This window comes from Pinus tabuliformis, chromosome 8, assembly GCF_031772625.1.
Source record: "Pinus tabuliformis cultivar Carrire ecotype Pingquan chromosome 8, CPIR1, whole genome shotgun sequence".
Classification (NCBI taxonomy): Eukaryota; Viridiplantae; Streptophyta; class Pinopsida; order Pinales; family Pinaceae; genus Pinus; species Pinus tabuliformis.
The window spans coordinates 313436421-313457191 of NC_142294.1; the positions used below are offsets into that span (position 1 = coordinate 313436421).

General features: G+C 39.8%; 1 protein-coding gene across 6 annotated transcripts in view; it reads right to left on the reverse strand.

Annotated features, from left to right (window-relative positions):
• Positions 1-19663, reverse strand: part of LOC149235397 (organelle RRM domain-containing protein 2, mitochondrial-like) — a 243370-nt gene extending 223707 nt beyond the window's left edge. For 3 of the 6 annotated variants that reach the window (XM_089461379.1, XM_089461378.1, XM_089461380.1), the window contains exon 1: positions 19228-19659. In XM_089461379.1, coding sequence (XP_089317505.1) covers positions 19228-19534 — 307 coding nt within the window. In that variant the 5' untranslated portion in view covers positions 19535-19659. Of the gene's footprint in view, positions 1-19223 lie in introns of all 6 variants that reach the window. The other 3 variants (XM_089461381.1, XM_089461382.1, XM_089461377.1) reach the window with 3 other exon arrangements.
• Between the last annotated feature and the right edge of the window lie 1108 nt (positions 19664-20771).

Consider the following 20771-nt stretch of genomic DNA (forward strand, 5'->3'; position numbering starts at 1 on the left):
AGCTTATCACAATCGCAGGCGGAGGGTGACGGGCGGTTGTTTTATTGTTTCATGCGATATGCGATAGCGAGATCATGTGATATGGCGACACATGGCCTGCGGGCCCAGTTTATTACAGCGAGAGTGGCGCAGGGTTTATATATAATGCGATGTGATACTTTGATAAACAATGGTTTATGACTAGAGTTTGAATATTAACCAGGTCAATGGAAACGTAGCTAGAGTTTGTAAATGAAATGGAAATGCGACTAAGGTTTGGGAGTTAACATGATAACAGAGGAAAAATGGGTTTTGGATAGGATTTAAGGATTTTCCCAAGGAAAAAGGGGTTTAGGAGGGAATGAGGGGATTTATGAGGTAGGTATATGAAATATGAATGAGGATGTTGAAACAAGCTGAAATCTCCTTGAACATTTTTTCCCTTAATTACTACTCTCATAATAATTGACCATAAGTGATGTCATGACTATTTTTTACCATTTTGATGACTTGACCTAATAATGACACCTAATGGATTATGAAACTGATGATTTGGACTTTGAACCTTGCAGTGGGACTGACCATGAGATGATGACTGAGATGGTGATCAAGACACTTTACTAATGACTCATCACAAAGAGTGACGGCATGACCAAGATGGCATTTTGACTATGAAACGAAAGTAGTAGTAACATATCTAGACACACTAACCAATGACCAAGTTTTTATTTGAAAACCTATTGAAACTATAAAAATTTGACTTAGGACCCTATCAAAACTTTGAAAGAGTACATTTGATCATTGGTGACTGGCAAGACTAATAGACACTAATAGAAGCAATATCAGGATGAAGTCATGATGGGCTACTAGGTCGAAGCATGTAAACAAGCAAGTACAACAAAGCATCCATGAGAAGACTATTCTGAAGCATGGACAGATGAAAAAAGAGTAGCCAGATGACGAAACCTAATGTATGGAAAGAAAGAAACTTTCCACGAAGGAAGCAATGACATGACAAACCAAGAAGGAAATTGAACGATGGATGGTGCCCTACCTAGAAGAAATTCGAACAAAGACTTCATGACATCAAAGAGAGGAAGGAAATCAAGCAGCTGAAGAACCCACGAAGAAGAAGTTGCTAACGAAGGAAAGAGTCCCTAGTTAAGAGGGAGCTCTGACAGATCCCTGATCAAGAGGGAGTTTTGGATCACCCCTGATTACAAAGGAGTGACAATTGTGTTTTTCCATTTCATGGGTCATGCACTAGACCAGAACTGACAGTCGTAACTCCCGATGAAGTCCATGAATGGAAATGTAGACATGAGATAGACACAACATTCTTGTCTTCACTTGGGAAGAAAGAATGGGAGGATTGGGTAATCATATGGCATCTGATAGTCTTTGAGGATGTGTAGGGCATCCAAGACAGGAGTAGGCAAGGGGACCGATATTCTTTGAGGGTTGGGAACCCAAGACAAGAATAGTCCTAGAAGGCCATACTCAATGAACACCCGGGTGGGTATGTACCTTGAGAGAAAATGATTGAAGGTGTCTATGAATCATTGGTCTTGCCAGCATTGTAGCTCATGATCTCATGAAGAGATGGAGTTGTTAGTCAAGGCCTTGCACTATGACAATGTTGATGGATATGATGCTATAACAGATGGATTGCTAATCCAGTTTCTCTTATGTGAATTCTTCAAAGATTGATAATAGCCAAACACCTTGTAATGTTGTATGAATACCTCCCTAATTAAGAGGCAATGTTGAAGGAAATGTAACTAGGTTCAATCTTCATAAATGTACTTTTGATATTTGTATTTATTCAAGAAAAGAAATATTATTTTTATAATATATGTCAATGAGTTTCTTGCTCATTGAAGTAGGTCTAGCACATGTCAAAGTGCTATAGGTGAGTCAAAGAGTCAAAAGAATTATGTTGAAGACCTTAAGGGCATGTTACATCATGTATAAATATATATTAAAGTCAAAGAGAAAAACCTCCAAGCAAAGTCAAGTCTACTCCTATGCAAAGGCACCATCAAGAAGCTCCTTCAAGCATGCTACACCACCATAGAAACTATCCAAAGTCTGCTCAACAAATCGGCCTCCAAACAACCCTCAAAGTCGGCCTACAAACAAGGTGACAAGTCGGCCTTCTAGTCGGCCTAAATGGAGGGACAAACCTCTATATATAGAGGTTGTCCACTCCTCTATAATGCATTCAAGGATCTCTAAAATAAGAGAAGACAAGGAGCTGAGATTAGAGTGAGACAAACCAAAGATAAAGAGCCTCTAATGCAGCAAAGGAGGGAGAATTCTAAGCGATGATTAAAGGACTGTTTCTAGGGAAAAAAGCAGTCACATGTGCGAGAAAAGGAGGGCTTTTTGTGGACATATCAAGAGCAATATACAGTGCCATACTTCTCATTGTTTGGGCCTGAAACTTAGGCCTTTAAGGCCTCTCATTGGAGCAAAGAAGAGACTCTCACATACGAAGGAGAAAGGAAGCAAATACACCACAAAACCTCCCACACATGCGAGGTTTAGGGCTGCAGTGCTGCCACATCAAGTCTGCAATCTTAAGTGAAGAAGAAGCTCGATTGGTGAAGAGAAGAAAAGTCATCCTATGTTAGTAGGTATACTTAGGATCAAGAAGACACATCTCTTCTAGAACTAGCAAAAGAGAGCCTACCACCAAGGAGTAACAAAGTGCCGGAAGAAGGAGGACGAAATGTCGGAAAACAAAGTGCCGGAAGAAGTGTCGGGGAATAAGGTGCAGAAAGAAGGAAGGACTTGACTTGTGCTTGAGGATACTCTTGCCAGGGGTCTAGGGTTTGGCATTGATCAATAGAAGCTTCAATAAGAGAAATTTACTCAAAGTTTTTCCTCTCAAGAGAAGAGAGGTTTTGGCCCTGGCAGAGAGCCAACTTTGTGTTTTCTTGTTTTTATGTTTTGGTAGCAGTTTGATGAAGTACACACATATGCACTAATAAGAAGAAGAAGAAGAAGAAGCTAATAAGGAAAAGTAAAAATACTCCACAAATTGTTATCAAGTGACGAAGAATCACACTACACTACTTTGCCCAAAGATTCTTCAACAGCTAGGAGGCTAGATCTGTTAATTTTTTGTGGCATCAGATGTGTTCTAGCCACGAAATTTGGTGGAGAGTGTAATGTTCCGAATATAAATTCTATAGCGATAATCAAAGACATGCACATAAATAACAGCACAAACAAATTTCAGCAAACACCCATAAATAGAAAATGCTCTGGAACACCAAAATGGCCAATTTTTTATATGTAAACTATTGGAGTACAATAAAAATTGGAAGGAATGCACGTGGGCTTGCTCAAGGCAAGCTACAAGCCCTAGGTGATCAATATCTCAATGCGCAACTACTGCAATAGTTTTTCCCTCCAGAAATATACGTTGGCCCGGTTTTTCTACACTGTTGGCTTACTTGGCCCCTTGATTTAGCCCCTCAAAACTGCCCAAAAAATTCTGTAAATTTAGGGCTATGATCCTTGCCAAAATCACAGAAAACCCAGAAAGAGTTTGCTCTGGTTTTGACCCTCCAAATTCGACCCCAAATAGCTTGGCCCTCTTCCAAAACCAGAAAACTCCACCTCTATCAGAAAATGATGTTTGTTGCTCCAAATTGCTAGCAATCTCCCCACAATCACCCTCCAAATAAAATCTCAGCAGCTTAGCCCCTAAATCCTCCAACCAACACTCCACACAACCAACACCCAAGAAGGATTGCACAGGCCTAAAGAGAATGGCATAGTACCATGTTCCAGCGATTCGTACAGCAGTGAGGGACTCCCCTTTTCCTCTCGAAATCTTCCTCCTTTGGCTGGAATCTGACCAAGAAACACCCCTGCAGCAGTAGAGGCCTCAATTCCAGCACCAATCCTCCCCAATGACTGCATGGCTTCTCCTTTTGTGTCCCAACTAAACCAGAATAGCGTGTACATGCTTGATGTCTCTCTACCAGCCTCCAAAGCAAGGTAAATCCTTCCTAGGGTGGCATTCAAGGTCCATCGAAGAAAGGTTGAGCTTCACTCCTTGAGAAGGTCTTGTGCTAAGAAGCACTTGTAACTCAGCTAAACAGCTAGAGAGACAATCAGTTATCAAAATGTCAAAAAGCCCCAAATGATGCTTCTCTCCACCTATTTATACTTGTTGGCCCTTGGTCTCATGTGGGTCCCTCCTTTGATTTTCGACCTCCCTTAGGAAATTCGAATTACCTACTAAGTGGTGTGTATTATTTGTGGGTGGGTGGCCCCCACATTCCACTAAAAGCTCTTTGACCCACTTTTCCTAAGACTTGCCTCCAAAATTTGCCTTTAGACCAAATTTAACAAATTTACAAAATTGGGTTCTTTGCCTTGAAAATATTTAGGAAGGGACATTACAGAGACGCTAGAATACATGAGATCTCCAAAACACAGAAATCGTTTCTGTAAATTCTGCCTAGAAGCATCTCAAAGATTATTAACAGTTTTGTAAATATTTCCTAAGTCTAAACTTAGGCAATATGGTTCATTAATCAGTATTAATTGAGATAAGGTGAGAATCATCTAGAAACTCACATAGATCGATCCAGAGATGATCCTAGCTATTGATTAAGTTTTAATCTTGGTCATTGGTGCTCCAACAGTGGATTATAAGAGGAGATCGATGTGGTGATTGAGGAGACACCAGTGTAGATACTCAGTAGCCCAAGCAGTTCGATTTTATCAGTAACAGTAGCTCAGCAGAGAAGATAGACCCAGAGGGTGAGTAGCAGGTGGAAGAGGGGGGTAGCAACATTCCAAGACGAAGGTTTCCAGTCCCCGAAAGAGGCAAAGGAAGGACGAAATTCTCACAGGGTCAGAGTAAGCTCTACGCAGAGGGTGATGTAGGAGGCTCAGCGCAGAGGCTAGGGAGGTAATTTCGGAGGCAGAAATTAGTTGTGGGGTGAGAGAAAATTCTCACAATAATTTTGCCAGTATTTTCCTCAAATTAGATTGCTAGTTGGGCATATAAATTATTGTACTTAGAATTTCTACTGAAGAATAATAATAAAACCCTCATCTGTTGCACTGTTTTTCCTACATTGGGTTTTTCCGGGGACAATTGTCCAAAAATAATTGTGTCAAATTTCTTGTGTGTGCTAGAATTTCTCAATTTTCAGTGTTTTATTTTCTGCAGTATTTTTACGGTTAAAATTGTAGTTGTGATTTTATTCGTTGTTTGTCGTAGCAAATAAACTGCATAATAAAATTTTCAGTTAGAAGAATTATTTCCAGCTGTTGCAGTAGATAAAAATTTCACATAGTATCAGAGCACAATTGAATAGTCGGAGAGCTTAGAGGCAAAGAAAGGATTTTCACTGCTCAGTGTGGGCAATAGGCCGAAATTCCCAAGGGCAGCGCAGTCTTTTGTCAGTAGGTCGAATTGCTTAAGGAACACTGATTTTTTCTAAGAGGGGCAGAAAAATTCGATCCTTCTAGATCGAGTGATTCCAGAGGGAGAGGGAGCAGCACATTTTTTTTCGTTGGGTAGATCTTGTGAAATTTTTTGAATCTAACAAACCAGAAATCCTACTGCATTAAACTGATTTGCATTACCTACTTGTGTTCTTCATTTTACCAAGTTATTTTCATAAATATTCAGAAAATATTAATACAAATACACTGCAGCCTACACCACTATATAGATCAAGAACTAAAAAATAAATGAGACAACCATACAAAGGACACACTTACTTTTGGACTAAACATCCCTGGAAAAACCCATGTGGAAAATCGGTGCAACAGATATGAGGGTTTTATTATCAAGCATATTTCTGAATACAACTAGGGTGCCAAATCCAGCTCACCCAACAGAGAATAAACCCAGCAGAAGTACCTCTTTCCGGAGACAGGTATTTTGGCGAATCCAACAACTGGATGAACAAACCCCGCAGGTGACTACGTTGTCCCCAGTGCTATGCAATGATGGCTACGCCTAGCACTGCGTTGGAACTATGTCACCTCCTCTAGGAGCGGCGTCACCCTCCCAGTGAGCCTTCTTGGCTCAGAAAATGATCTTTTGAACTACTACATGATCTGCCTCAAAGAAACCCCAGCGCTGCCTCTAAGTCACTGTGTCAGCTCCTCTAGCCTCTATGTCACCCCTTCTAGAGCTGCATGGTCTCTCCCTGGTGCTGTGCTACCTATCTACTATGTATTCTCGGCCTTGGACTGAAGTCCCTCTGCCAAACTGCCCCTCTCTGTACTAGAAACTCACTCCGAAATTCTCAGCAAACCATGCCCCAGAATTTCAAACTAGCTCAAGTGTTGCTCTCTTAGTGTGTGTTCTCCAATTGACCCCAAGCCTTCCTTTGTACTTTTCCTGTTGAGAAATCAACGGTCGTGATCTAATCTCTAATCAACGGCTAAGATTAAATTAGACTTGATCCTCGTCTCTTAGAAGCTTCTCACCCATATTTTCATTAATACCCATTAATGTTTTAATTTTCTTAAGTTTAGATTTAGGAACCCCATTAAAAATATTAATTATTTTAATAAAATACAATCCGGGTAGAATTTCACCAAACGATTTCAAGGTCTTGGAGATCTCATGTGTTCTAGGCCCTCCACAAAATTCCGGAGCAAGGGCACATTCGATGCTACCCAAAAATCAACACTCCCTCTTAGCGAGGAATGTGCTCTAGCAATACTTCCCAACAAAAGTATCACATTGATCCACAACATTGGTCCTCTGCGCTGCTGATGCTCGGCCTGCTACCCTTCATCCACTGCGCTGCAGCAATTTGTACTGCTGCCCATGACACTGCCATTGTCACTACTGCATCTGTATTGTAGCTCCCTCTCAATATGTTGCATCATGCTACCCATAGCACTGCCACTGCTAACTGTTGCACTGCAACTCAGTTGCTGAGAAGTAAGCAACTGAAAAAGCCACCCAAAAGCTGACATGTTGGTCAGTTTGGATGTCCCTGGACGCTGAAGCTACCTCTGCTGCTAATCTATGCTGACCCTCTGATGCTACTACGTTGTTGTTGTATTTGCTTTGTGCCTTCCACACTGCTGCAACACTCCACTGCGTTGCTTCAGACTTCGGCACTCTAGCTCTGCCACTGTTGCTCCATCATCCCTCACACCAACTGACTCGCATCAACTTCACTCTTGATTTCTCTCCACTTGTTAAATCTAAGAGGATGAAGCCCTAGATGCGGGAGGAAAGGAGACTAAACAAGAAGCCCTAGAAACAATCTGGCCGCAGTCAAGAAGAGGTCTAATACTGCCCTAGCCGCAGTCCTAAAGAAGGTGATCTAACCGCAGTCCAAACGAGGAGGCTTAGCCATAGTTCATGAAAGTTAGCCGCAGTCCAAGCAAGGAGATCTAGCACGATGAAGGAGGCCTATACACAGCTGAAGGAAAATCCCTAATGCGCAATCCTATCATACCCTAGCCGCAGGTCCTATCATGCCCTAGCTGTAGGTCTTGTCATGCCTTAGCCATAGGTGTTATCACTGTAAATAGAGACTCTTTCTCTGTCCTAAAAGAAGGCTCCTCAACGCAGCAAGGAGGCTTCCATACGTTGTCAAAGGAAGCCTCAAATGAGCCCTAGTTGCAGTCTTCTATACCACTAATTCGTTGTAAGAAAGAGACTAAGTTTACAGTCCTAAAGAATGTGTTTTAGGTGTTGTTACCTAGCACATCTTGGCCGCAGTCCTGAAGACCAGCCACGTTGAAGGGAGAAGTCTCTTCAGCTGCTTTATGAGGAGATCCTATACGTTGTCTCAAGAGGTTCTAACCAGCAGTTAAGGAGGGCTCTACTACGCTGGCTAGAGGAACTGCTACAGCAATAAGAAACCTCAATACGCTGATGAGAAGAAGCTCTAATAGCACATAGAGTCTTGAAGGATCAACATTGTATTTCAATGGCCACATGTTGATGTCAACCTTGTGAGTAAAATTGTTCCTAAGACTGTGGGATCATAGCTTATCGTGTTGTTGGGCTAGGCCGTAGGCCATAGCCAGAAGCTAAGACAGTGGTATCAGTCTTGGCAGCATGACAGAAGTAGTGTCCCTCCTTATGCAGGAGGAGGACAGCATTCTGGAATATGCAACATGGTTGGATGCAACATGTTTAGATACAGCAGATGGATGCAGCTACATATCTAGATGCAGTAGTTGGATGCAGCATGGTGTTAGAGACAGTAGTGTAGTGCAGTGTAATGATTGAGTTCAGCTCGATGATGGGAGCAGCATTGTGATGAAGAGCAGCTTAGTGACAGTGGTGCAACATGATGAATAGTGCAACACGATGATGAAGTGCAGCATGTTGGGTACAGCATGATGAGGTACAACTCAGCAGTGGAGCAACATGGTGCAACATTGTGATAGGTATAGCAAGGTGATGGAATCACCTAAGTCCATAACAACTACCTCATGAGACATCTTCTTAGAGAAGATCTCTGCTCTTATCTTAACAAGTCAAAGTGTTGACTTCTGATGTATATGTATTATCTCTCTCTCTCTGTTGAACTATTGAAGAACATATAAGAAGAATTGATCAAGGGTTTCCCCACATTGGGGTTTGTCCTTGACTAGCGCCACATCTTGTGTCCTCTTGTCTTGGCTTGTCCTTTGCTATTTATGTTTATGTTCTATCGGCATTTTACTATCATGCTAAATAGGATTGCTAATCTGGAATTGATATTGAGCAAATATGGAAAATTGAAGTAAATTTGCTATCAGCATAGAACATACCTAAAATTAATAGACGGATGTGCAAGTCTATGATACTCTGACGAAGCCCCTGTAAAAGGTCAAATTCTTGCCTTTCTGAGAATGACTAGGAGTCGTGGAGAGACCCTCTCTTGAGGGTCCTGTATGATATGGATATTGAGCTTTGGGAGCTCCAGGGGGCTTGGGGTACTTCTTGGAGTGATGAGAAACCATAGGGTGAGTGGTTCAGCCTTCCCCTAGTGGTTTGCTATGTAGGCAAGATGAGTGGTTCATCCTTCTCCTGCTGAGACATTGTTAGGTCCCTATACTACTAGTGTAAACCCTTATTGTTATTAGTACAACCCTCCTATTATATTGTTGTGCCCATCTAGTCCTCATGTTCTTATTATTGTGCCCCATAGAAGCCCACTATTGTTATTATTGTGGCCTTACATTATTATTGTTATGTCAACTCTGATTATATTATGACCCCTTAGAGTCCTATATATAGAAAGGAGGTCTTGTCATTTGTATCATCCAAGAATTATTCATTTGTGTAATGTAAAGGAGGTTGCCCCCTCAAAGAGGCTGAATTCTAAGACATTTATCTTTCTTTTCTCTCTTTTTGTGAGCTGGTTTCATAACATTTGGTATCAGAGCTTTGGATTCTAGGGTTTCGCTGCTCCAAACAGGTCATTGTGGAATTTCCTCTATAGCGTTTTTTTTGCGACGTTTCAGAAGCTAAAAAACAACCATTTAAGACAAAATCTCGCTGAACCTCGGGTCCAAATTTCAAATCTTTTCTTGCTATATTTTCGGAGATATGATTTTAGGAAGTTAGGGTTTTTGCAAGCTCCAGAATTCCATCTCAAACAAGCCATCGTGGCATTTTCGCTATAATTATTTTTCTACAAAGTTTCAGACTCTGAAAATAAAACCCATTTGAGCTAAAAACCTTGTGAAGCTCGTTCCCGAATTTCAGATTTGTCTTCGCTACATTTTCGGAGATACGGTCTAAGATATTTATGGTTTCTGCAGCCCCCCGAATTACATTCCAAATAGGTGACCTTGGGAAAATCGTCATAACTTTTTATTTGAGCATCAGATTGAAATTTCATAAGAAGTTACAGAAAGAGGACGGACTGTAGTTTTCTTTGTATCGGTTTCAGGTCCTAAGGTTGAAACAGTGACACGTGGCACTTCGTACAAGTTCGCTCTACTGAACCAGTCTATAATCAGGCCATCGTGGGAGATTTGACATAACTATTCCTTGCAGAATCCAATCTTGATCAGACTTGCAGGGTTAGAAAGAGAACGCATAGGACTACTGCAGGACGCAATTTCAGAACTTGGAGATCTGAAATTACAGAGTTACAGTTGTTTCAAGATCGAGCTCCTAAAATCAAGAAAAGGCGATATGAGGAAGTTTGATGTCAAGGATCCGATAAATTGGATACTATAGATGGAGCAATATTTTGATATACATAATGTGAAAAACACACAAAAGGTACGTATTGCATCTTTATATTTAGAACCAAATCAATTTTTATGGTATGAAGTGCTTTGTTCTCGTAAACCACTTGTCACGTGGTCAATTTTTATGGAGGAAATGATAGCACATTATGCGAATACAAAGAGAAACACCTTCTTTAGCCAATTGATAAATCTCAAACAAAAGGGTTCAATGGCAGAGCACATTGAGGACTTTCAAAAATTGAATATAAGGGTAAATGATATTCCAAAGAAGCAAAGGATTGATGTCTTCATAGAGACTTGAAAGGATAACATTCAACATGAGGTTTATCTTTGGGAACCTGATTCATTGGAGAAGGCATTTAGGTTGGCAAGAAAAACTAAAAGCGAAATTATGGAAACAAGGAATCCCACCACTCATGACTATAAGTATTGAAGTGTTTTTTCTCCTAGCTTTCCACAACTTAAAAGGTTTACACCACAACAATTGGAAGAAAAAAGAGAAAAAGGGCTTTGTTACAATTGTGAAAGCAAATACACTAAAGGTCATAAGTGTGATGAGAAGAAATGATTTTACATAGATTATGAAGAAGAGGAAGAAAAGGATCAAGAAACATCAAAAGAAGGGGATATACACCAGGAACCAACCCCAGAGAAAGAATAAGTGAATCTGACCATATCTTGTAAAGCATTGGCAAGAATTACCACTCCTCAAACTCGCATGATAGAAGGACATATCAAGAAGAGAAAAGTTTAGGAAGTGAAAGATCAAATCGAGAAAGAAGAAATGAATCTGACCATATCTTGTAATGCATTGGCCGGAATTACCATTCCTCAAACTATCAAGATAGAACGACATATCAAGAAGAAAAATGTTCAAGAAGTGAAAGATCACATCAAGCAACAAGAAATGAATCCAACCATATCTTGTAATGCATTAGAAGAAATTACCACTCCTCAAACTCTCAAGATAGAAGGACATACCAAGAAGAAAAAGATTCAAGCAGTGAAAGATCACATTGAGCATCAACAACAAGTTCTCCAACTTTTAAAGGATAATGCCACTTTGGTGCGGAATCTAATGAAACAACATGCAGATTAACATTGCAGTGAAAGAAGTTTTGATGTAGGCGATTGGGTATTTTTACGGCTACATCTCAAGAAAACTATTTATGAGAAGGAAATGTTGGCAATACTACATGCACTTAAGAAATGGCGACCTTACCTAATGGAAAGACACTTCAAGGTAAAAATGGATCATTATAGTCTTAAATACTTTTTAGAACAAAAATTATCTTTAGAATAACAGAAAAAATGGGTCACAAATATGTTCGGTTATGACTTTGAAATCATCTATAAAAAAAGGAAGCAAAATGTTGTTGTAGATGCACTCGTAAGAAATGATGAGGATGTGGAAGCATTGTTTTGTGTTATTTCTATTATCCAACGAGATTGGATAAACAAAGCAAGGGGTGAATAGAAGAAGGACGAAGAAGTGTGGTCACTCATTCAAAAGTTGCAGAAGATCCCAGTTCAAACAATACTGCCAAAACTTGACGAGGAAGGAAAAATTATATTGGAACCTGAAACAGTCACAGAAACAAGAACCCGACAGCTACAAAATCAATCAATTTCAGAGTATCTCATCAAGTGGAAGAACTTACTCGTTGAAGATTCCACATGGGAGGACAAGAATTTTATACAGAAGCATCAAGAACTACTCAAGTGCTGAGGACAACACTTTTTGAAGGAGAGAGGCATGTTAGGTCCTTATACTACTAGTGTAACCCCTTATTGTTATTAGTACAACCTCTTTATTATATTGTTGTGCCCATGTAATCCACATATTCTTATTATTGTGCCCCATAAAAGCCCACTATTGTTATTATTGTGGCCTTACGTTATTATTGTTATGTCGGCTTTGATTATATTATGACCCCTTAGACTCCTATATATAGAAAGGAGGTCTTGTCATTTGTATCATCCAAAAATTATTCATTTGTGTAATGTAAAGGAGGTTGCCCTCTCGAAGAGGCTGAATTCTAAGGCGTTTATCTTTCTTTTCTATCTTCTTGTGAGCTGGTTTCATAACAGACACAATCATAGGGTGAGTGGTTCAGCCTTCCCCTAGTGATTTGTTGTGTATAGGGTGATGTGAAAATTTCTAAACTGAAATTCTACTGCTGCAATAACTGATTTATTTCACCTACTTATTATTCACAATAAGTTATTTACGAAATCCCTTCAGCAAATATTAAAATAAATTCTATTGCAGTTACCACACAATTACCCAGAGAAAAATACATGCACAAGAACCAATCACATCAACGCAGTTAGTTTTGGACAATTGTGCCCGTAAAAACCCAATGTGGGAAAACCGTTGCAGCATATGAAGGCTTTATTAATCTTCGGCAGCAATTGTTTTTACAAGGAATGATTTTACAGAGAAACTGAAAGAAAACACCTGAGACTTTCCCTTTGAGACCTTCTTACACTTTGGAGACCCTACTCCCACTTCTGCGTGGCTCAGCGTGGCTTTGCGTCCCTCTGCATCAGCCTATGTAAGCTCTGCGTCTCTCCTTTGGACTGCATCTCTCTCTACATTGTCTCCCACTGTCCCTACAACACCTCCTCCTCAATCACTACCTATTGTTGATGCCCTCCTATTCCTCCACCCTTCAACTCTCCCTCTAAAATCGATCTTCTCTACTTGAGAATCAATTTTCCTTGAGATACTGAGTATCTACAAGTGTGTCTCCAAATGATCCTCAAGTCTTCTCTTATACCTTTCATGTTGACGAATCAACGACAGAGATTAAGTCCCTAATCAACGGCTAAGATTAAAACAAACTTGATCCTCATCTCTTAGAAGCTTCTCACCCTTATCTTTATTAATACCCATTAATATTTTTGTTTTCCTAAGTTTAGACTTAGGAACCCATTAAAAATATTAATTATTTTAATAACTCCTCATTCGGGTGGAATTTCTCAAAACGATTTATGGGTCTTGGAGATCTCATGTGCCTTAGCCTCTCCTCCAAATTTTAGCCTCTCCTCCAAATTTCAAGGCTAGAGCACATCCAATGCTACCAAAAATCAACAGGTGAGTGGTTCAGCCTTCCCTTGGGATACCCCTGGCGACATGTAGGCAGGATGAGTGGTTCATCCCAGTGTTTTACGACTCCGACTCGGACTCCGACTCGGCCGAGGATCGACTCCGACTCCGACTCCGACTCGGTAATGACTCGGCCTAGTCGATTTCAATGACTCGGTCGTTGTAAAAAATACATTAAATATTTATTTTTTTTATAAAAAAACATAATTTTAAATATTTTAAACATAATTTTAAAGATTTTCATTCATGTTTCCAAAGTCCAAACACACAGCATTATAATATAGATGGAAGACAACATATGATCAAAGTAGGCTCATGAACCAATCCATTATATCAAAATGGTACCCAATGGCAATACATAGTCAACTGTCATACATGATCAAAGACTCAAAACAAAATACAAATAACCAAGGAGGCTAGAAATGGCCTCTACAACAAAAGTAAACTGTGATGGTGACCAGACTCCAATACTAGTACTACTGCAGCACTGCTAGCAGCTACACTACTACTGGCTAGTAGCTACTGCCAGAGGAGCCAAGATCATCTCGACCAATCTCTGGAGTCTGGATCATCATCATCAGAACAGTGAAAAAAATATACAGTAGCTCTAGGTGTCAAGGTAAGGGTTTCAATTTGTATTCCTTTGTGTGTTCCAAATTTCCAATGGAATTTGTTTGGGTAATTCTTTGAGTATAATTTCAGAACTTTATTGTATTTTTGATCCGTTGGTGTTGTTTTACCTTGAGTCTAGGGTTATTTTAAATTTTTATCCTTAAGATCTGTTCTCTTCCTTTTTCCCTTGTGATTCGGTTGGGATTCCTTTTCAATTGCACACCCAAAATTTTATTACAGACCTGCTCCAAAGAACTCGACATCCACTAACAATGAACTACAGGACTTATGCTTGACTGTGGATAATCATTTGCACTGAAGACTCAAGTAAAGTGTTTAGGGCTCGGACATGTGTAGTAGGGCTTGAGGAAAAGTTATATTAACTGCAGATTTTAGGCCTTATAACCAGCAGCATAGTATTGTTTAGGTCCTTTTTGCATTAATTTGTTTTGTAACTTTGACTCTCTTAGGTATTCTGTTGAGTGCAAGAGTAGGCCCTCATCTAGGGCATCGTTTGACATTTCAATTGTAATTTGGACGATACTTTATATATAGACTGATATATAGAATCTAGATATCAGATTTACTAGCTGTAATAAGATCTGTACATTAAACAGATATGAAGAACCTGGGCTTATTTCAAAGGGATTGACCACTGGTATCTTCAACAATGATAGTGATATCAGCCCTTTCACTCTTCAGCTCAGAAAATCAGTGCATAACCATGTCACTCCAACAATGGACACGATCTGAAATAATTGTGGAATGAGGAAACACATACAGCAAAACTCAGCTCCCTTCACACTTGAATAGTCAACAGTGATAAATTATAATAGATAGATGGCAGATTTCGATTCCATATTAAAACATATGTGACTTAAACTGCATTAAACAGTTTGGAATCCTTAAACTCCATTAAACATTTGAAAAATACCAAAAAAATGAATTTTTTTATGTCTTTTATCCCTGCCCAGCCGGTTTTCATTGACTCGGCCTGGTCAATACGGACTCTGCCTGGTTGACCGAGTCAACTATGACTCGGCCTGGTCATTGGATGACTAGGCCGAGTCATAGTTGACTCGGTCAACCGAGTCGGTTTGCTGGCCTGGTCGCAAATTTTTTTAATGGCTCGGTTTGACCCGGCCGTTTCCGAGTTGACTCGGCCTGGTTGTAAAACACTGGTTCATCCTTCTCCTGCTGAGACATCCTACCCATGCAGTCTGGGACTCATGGGAAGTACCTCTCATTTAGCCAATGAGCAGGGAAATGAGGATAGGGACCATAGTACTACCGATGGACACATCATGTACTACCGTACTCCCTATGCTAGGATGATATTGATCTGGGATCAATTGGAACTGACTTCGGGTCAGTAAGAGTGGTATGAGACACTCTCTTTATTTGGAACTGATTTCGGATCAGTAAGAGTGGTATGAGACACTCTCTTTATTTGGAACTAATTTCGGATTAGTAAGAGTGGTATGAGACACTCTCTTTATTTGGAACTGATTTTGGGTCAGTAGAGAATGGTATGATATATTCTCAATCACTTCTTCTTCTTCATAGTTCAGTAGAGCAGAGCAGAGCAGTGCAGGGCACTGCATTGATGGCAGCAATAGTATGGACTGGCAAATGGATTAGCAAATGGAGTTATCCCTAGTTGAGAGGGAGTGTTAAAATTGGCAACTAGGGCCAAACTCCATGTGGGTCACCTTATTTATGGCAGCTGATTTTTTTTTGGATTCCTCTCTCCGAGAGGTGTTGGATTGATCTAAAGATCATCCAATTCCAACATGTATTCATGGAGATATGAATTTATTTATGTTATTTGACAATTTGTCAAGGTCGGCCAGCAACCAAATTACCCCAACTTATCCTCAACGTTGCATTATAAATAGAAGAGGTCTTCAAGTCATTTCACACACTCATCTCTTGTGATCTCTCTCTCCACTCATTTGGGTTTTGGTGGAAAGAGAGGTCTAAAGGAAAGAGCCCTAATTGCAGCCCTATACGCAGTCCTAAAGGGAGACATAGCCGCAGGAAAAGAGAAGGATCTGGCCACAGTCAAGAGGAGAAATCTACGCAGTCAAGGAGGCTTTTATATGCAGCAAGAGGAGGCTCTTCTACACAGCAAGGAGAGGCTTTAATCCGTAGCCAAGAGGAGCTTCTATACGTTGTCTAAGGGAGCTTCAATACGCTGTCAAAGGAAGCCCTAAAAGAGCCCAGGCTGCAGGTCTAGAAGAGACCTTAATTCGCCGTTAAAGGAAGGCCTAAAAGAGCCCTACCCGCAGGTCTAGAAGAGACCTTAATCCGCAATCAATTAAGAAGGCCTAACCGAGATCTAAAGGAGCCTTAATATGTTGTTAATAAAGGTCCTATACGCTGCCTGAATAAGCTCCTATATACAGCCTAAAGAAGCCCTTATACGCAGTCTTAAAGGAAGCCCTAATCCGCTGAAAGGTGTAGCCCTTATCCGCAGCAAAAGCAAGGTCACCTAGCCGCAGACGAGAGTTTTAGACGCTGTCCAGAAGAGGCCTATCCACAACAAAGGAGTCATAGTTAGAAGGAGGCCCTAATATCGCAATCTAAAGAGAGGCCTCAAGACGCAGTTAAGAGAAACTCCAAGCCACTTCTAAAGGAGCCCTAGCGCAGCATGAATTGCTGTAGGAGACACCGTTGTAATAAAGGTTATGACTAGGCATGAGTTAAGGATTTATTTGGGCCTGTTAGAAGAATCTGGAGCTACAGCTAGCTGCTTTGCTAGGCTACAAGCCATAACAAGCAGCTAAGGCTGTTCTGAGGTAGCATTGCAGTGTGCATTGATTTCAGGAGGCAGCGTGGATTAGGAGAGACTCTCCTAGGTGGACTCCAGCCCTTGAAGGGCTTAGTTAGCTAACAGCGTGGAAGGTTACAGGGCTTCTTCTTGTGCCCTAACTAGAATTGCAGGAGCAGGCAATCAGAAGAATATTGCAGCAGCATCAATGATCAACTAAAAGGATATGCTACAGTACTCTTCGGGAGTGTTTGAAGTCTGTTGGTGCTGCATCCTGGAACAATCATCATTATCAGAATGATGGACTTACTGCTGCTGTCATACAATATCTAAGTTGTATACTTGTACTATTTTTCTCTCTCTACTGAATTGTTGAAGAATATAAGAAGAATTGATCAAGGGTTTCCCCACATTGGAGTTTGTCCCTGGCTGGTGCCACATCTTGTGTCCTCTTGTCTTGGTCTGTCTTCTACTGTTTATGTTTATGTTCTATCTGCACTTTACTATCACGCTGATGTGATTGCTAATCTGAATATTGACATTGGGCTAATATGAAAAATTGAAGTAAATTGCTCTAAGCATAGAACATACCTAAATTTAACAGAGATTGATGGACAACATTGGAGACAGATCAAATCAAAGAGATCATTCGAGTTGGGTTAGTTTTCAAACACTAGGAGGGTTTCAGCAGCAATGATTGGGAAGATATTTTCCGGAGTTATTCTTCATTTGAAAGACTTCCAGCTTCCAAGTTTCAAAGGGAAGTTTTGCTATCAGTTTATTTTCTGCAGAGAGGATTGAGTTAATTTTCTGGAGCAAATGCGAGTTTGCTAGAGAAGGCAAGTTCTCTAGGACACACTGTGAATTCTCCAGGGATCAATGCAAATTGCCTAGAAGACAAATAAAGTTTCCAGGAAGGCAGATCAAGCTTCAAAAGGTTGCACATGTGAGTAGTGCGAGTTTGCCGGAGAGCCGGTGTGATATGCCAAAATGCTAGTGCGAGTTGCTGGAGGCAGTACGCATCACAGAAAAGGGGCCGAAGGGTTATTTCCCTAGTTGATTTGATTAACAGAGGTGGAGATCAATTATTTTGTTGGAGCTTTGCTAGTGAGAGACAAGCAGTTGTATTTTCTCAATAGCAGTTTTTGCTGAAGATAATAATAAAACCCTCAGACTGAAAATTGGCTTTCCCCACATTGAGGTTTTTCCAGGGACATTTGTCCAAAAATACTTGTGTTAATTGTGTGATTGGTTTCTCACATTTTCGCTGCAATTTTAATTTGGTGAATGGTGTTGTTCATGTTTTTATTTATTACTTTCAACTAAATATTTAAATGTGTTGTGTATAAGTAATAGAAATAATATACTAGGTTAATAGCACCTTCTGGTAACCGGAAAATTTCACTCTATCCATATGGTGGTTAGTTTGGAAATGGTTACAGTGATTCTTGTCGGAATATACTACGGATATGCCACAACTCCAACCAAAATTTATTCAACAAAACACATGCTAATAGCCTTATGAGCCTGGGATGCAAGCCTCCTGCAACTTATTTAAATATTGTTCAATCCATGTTTTGACTAAAGCAATAAACTATTTGCCACTTTGGAGTTTACTTGGGAGAAAATCCCCTCAAATTAACTCAACTAACATGAGCCTTAAAAGAACTCCAGTTTCCTTTGGTGCAGTATAAGTATATTATTTGCACCCTTGGAGCCAAAACACCCTTCAGTTTTGTATGGAACTCCTACATGAATTAGTAATTAAGGCCGAACTAGAAGACATGGAAGATCCGTTATATTTTTTCCAGAAAATCCATCTTATATTTAAATTTTAAACAGTGAACAGTACAGCAAGAAATATACATAGGGAGCCAATGTTTCCCACAGTTTAGAACTCCTGCATAGGTGTGAAGTGCTAACATGTCAGTTTTTGCTCCAACCTCGAAAGAATCTACCAGTGCTCTTAGCAACTGTGATTTATAGTTGATATACTGGTTTAGGCTGCCTCAGTTGGTGTAGAAGTTTAGCTGGACCTTTGCACCAGTAGCTAATATGGTACCCTGTTTGCAATGCTCAAACTGGCATTTGCACCTCATGTGGGTGGATGGATTTTTTTTCAATTAGTCATCCAATACAATTGTCATATGTAGGTCTAATGCCAATTTAAGAAATCACAACCAGAATTGGAAAATCTGATGGACCCAAACATGCTGTTTAAAACAAGGGAATGCGCCTAATTTTCTAGCACCGAGACTCTGCTTAAATTTTTCAATAAAATATGTCCAATGAATGGCTGTTTGAAATATAGGAATTCATACTGAGGCATCTGTGAAAAGAGTTAACCACTACGGTGTGATATCCTTTGAGATTGTATCTATGGGTATAAACGAGCACATTAAAAACTTCATGAAAGATTTATCCTTGTAAGACTGAATCATAAAAACTCAGAGAGGAAGTAGAAACAATAACTGATTGATCCTCATTACAGTAAATACTAGGCTCTGATACAAAAGTAGACTGGCATGGATGAAAGCATACATACTGCCAACATAAAGCTTCTTAGTTGAGAAAGGCTTGGGAGGAGGAGATGGTGGTGGTGGTCCGTCCTGCGAAGTAGAAGAGGGGAGGCAAGCGACGCACAGTGATCGTCTACCCACAGAGGATGTTGTGAAAACAGTGCCAGGACAGCGCCATACCCGTGTAAACAAGCAGTTGAGTCGCACTGGAATACTAGGAAACAGAGAAGGAGACGGGAAATGAGCACCCACATTGTTTAGCCTGGTTGCCTTTGCATTAGCACAACGGGTTGCAAATAAATCAACAGTCCCCAGACACATTGCCATCTTCATCGAAATTGGCAGTGGTCAATAGTAAATACTATAAACAAAGGAGATAGAAAACATGGACAATACTTGGCCATAAATCTTTCACAAATGTACATATTGCATCGAAATCTCAAGTGGTCAATGTTATTAAGAATGGAGACGGAGAACACGGAAAACACTTGGCCATAGATCTTCACAAATGTATATTGTGTTGAATTCATGGGTGGGAAACAAATTTTTGTATTTCATGAGTGGAAAACAGTTTTTTGGTGAGCGAAACACTAGGCTAAGTTGAATATTTATTGTGTAATTAATTAATTTTTATTTTAGTGAAAGATTTTAATTAACCAGTTCTCACACTAATGTGGCATAATATAAAATAGAAGAGGGTAATGTTTTATTCTATTTTATAGAATAGAGTTATCAGTTTGAATTCAAAATATTTTATGATATGTATATTTAATTATTATTTCAAATATATATTGTGTTTATTTTCTAATTTTAAATCATTTTAGAATTATTAATAATTTTTATATTAAATCGAGTTTTAGATAATATTTTTCAATAAATTTGAAACTAGTTAATAGGAGTTCTGCTAGGGTTATAGTTTTTCATAAAAAATTCTAAACACTAAGTGTTGGAAACTTGAACACGGGTCTTCACGATTGAAAGCCCAATAAACATTAAGTTGGGACATTGTGATTGGTTGCATGAGTGGAGCCGCGAGGAGGGTTGCGACCCCCTCCTAACGAAATGTTGTAGCTGGTACCCACTAGCCTACTACAGGGTAGGTCGGATCCTCTGCTCATAATAATAGCAAAAACTAAAAATTGGTACTTGGTGTTCAATGGCAATCCCGCCTCAAGGGTAGGTGTTTACTGAAGGCTACAACAAACCCTAAGTTTGTAGTGCTACATAATAAATTTGAGGAATCCTTGCAATACACAAACAATTGCACCCCGATTTGTAAATTCATGCGAATTTGGCCGAGAGAGTGTGATCTAATGAAATGGATTCAAACAAAATGCCAACTGTTGAATTTCCATGATCTTGGGTCTAGGATAGAATCTTAAAATCTCTAATGCTACCAAACCAAGAATCTCAACAAAAACTACTTTACACAGCATAAAATATAAAGTAGTAAATCACACACGCACAAGTATAGACAACTTCTTACAAAATATTGTACAAATATGTACAACAACCTAGTGTTCGTTATATTAAACCAACTAAGTAATACAACAATCTAGGGCTTCCATGC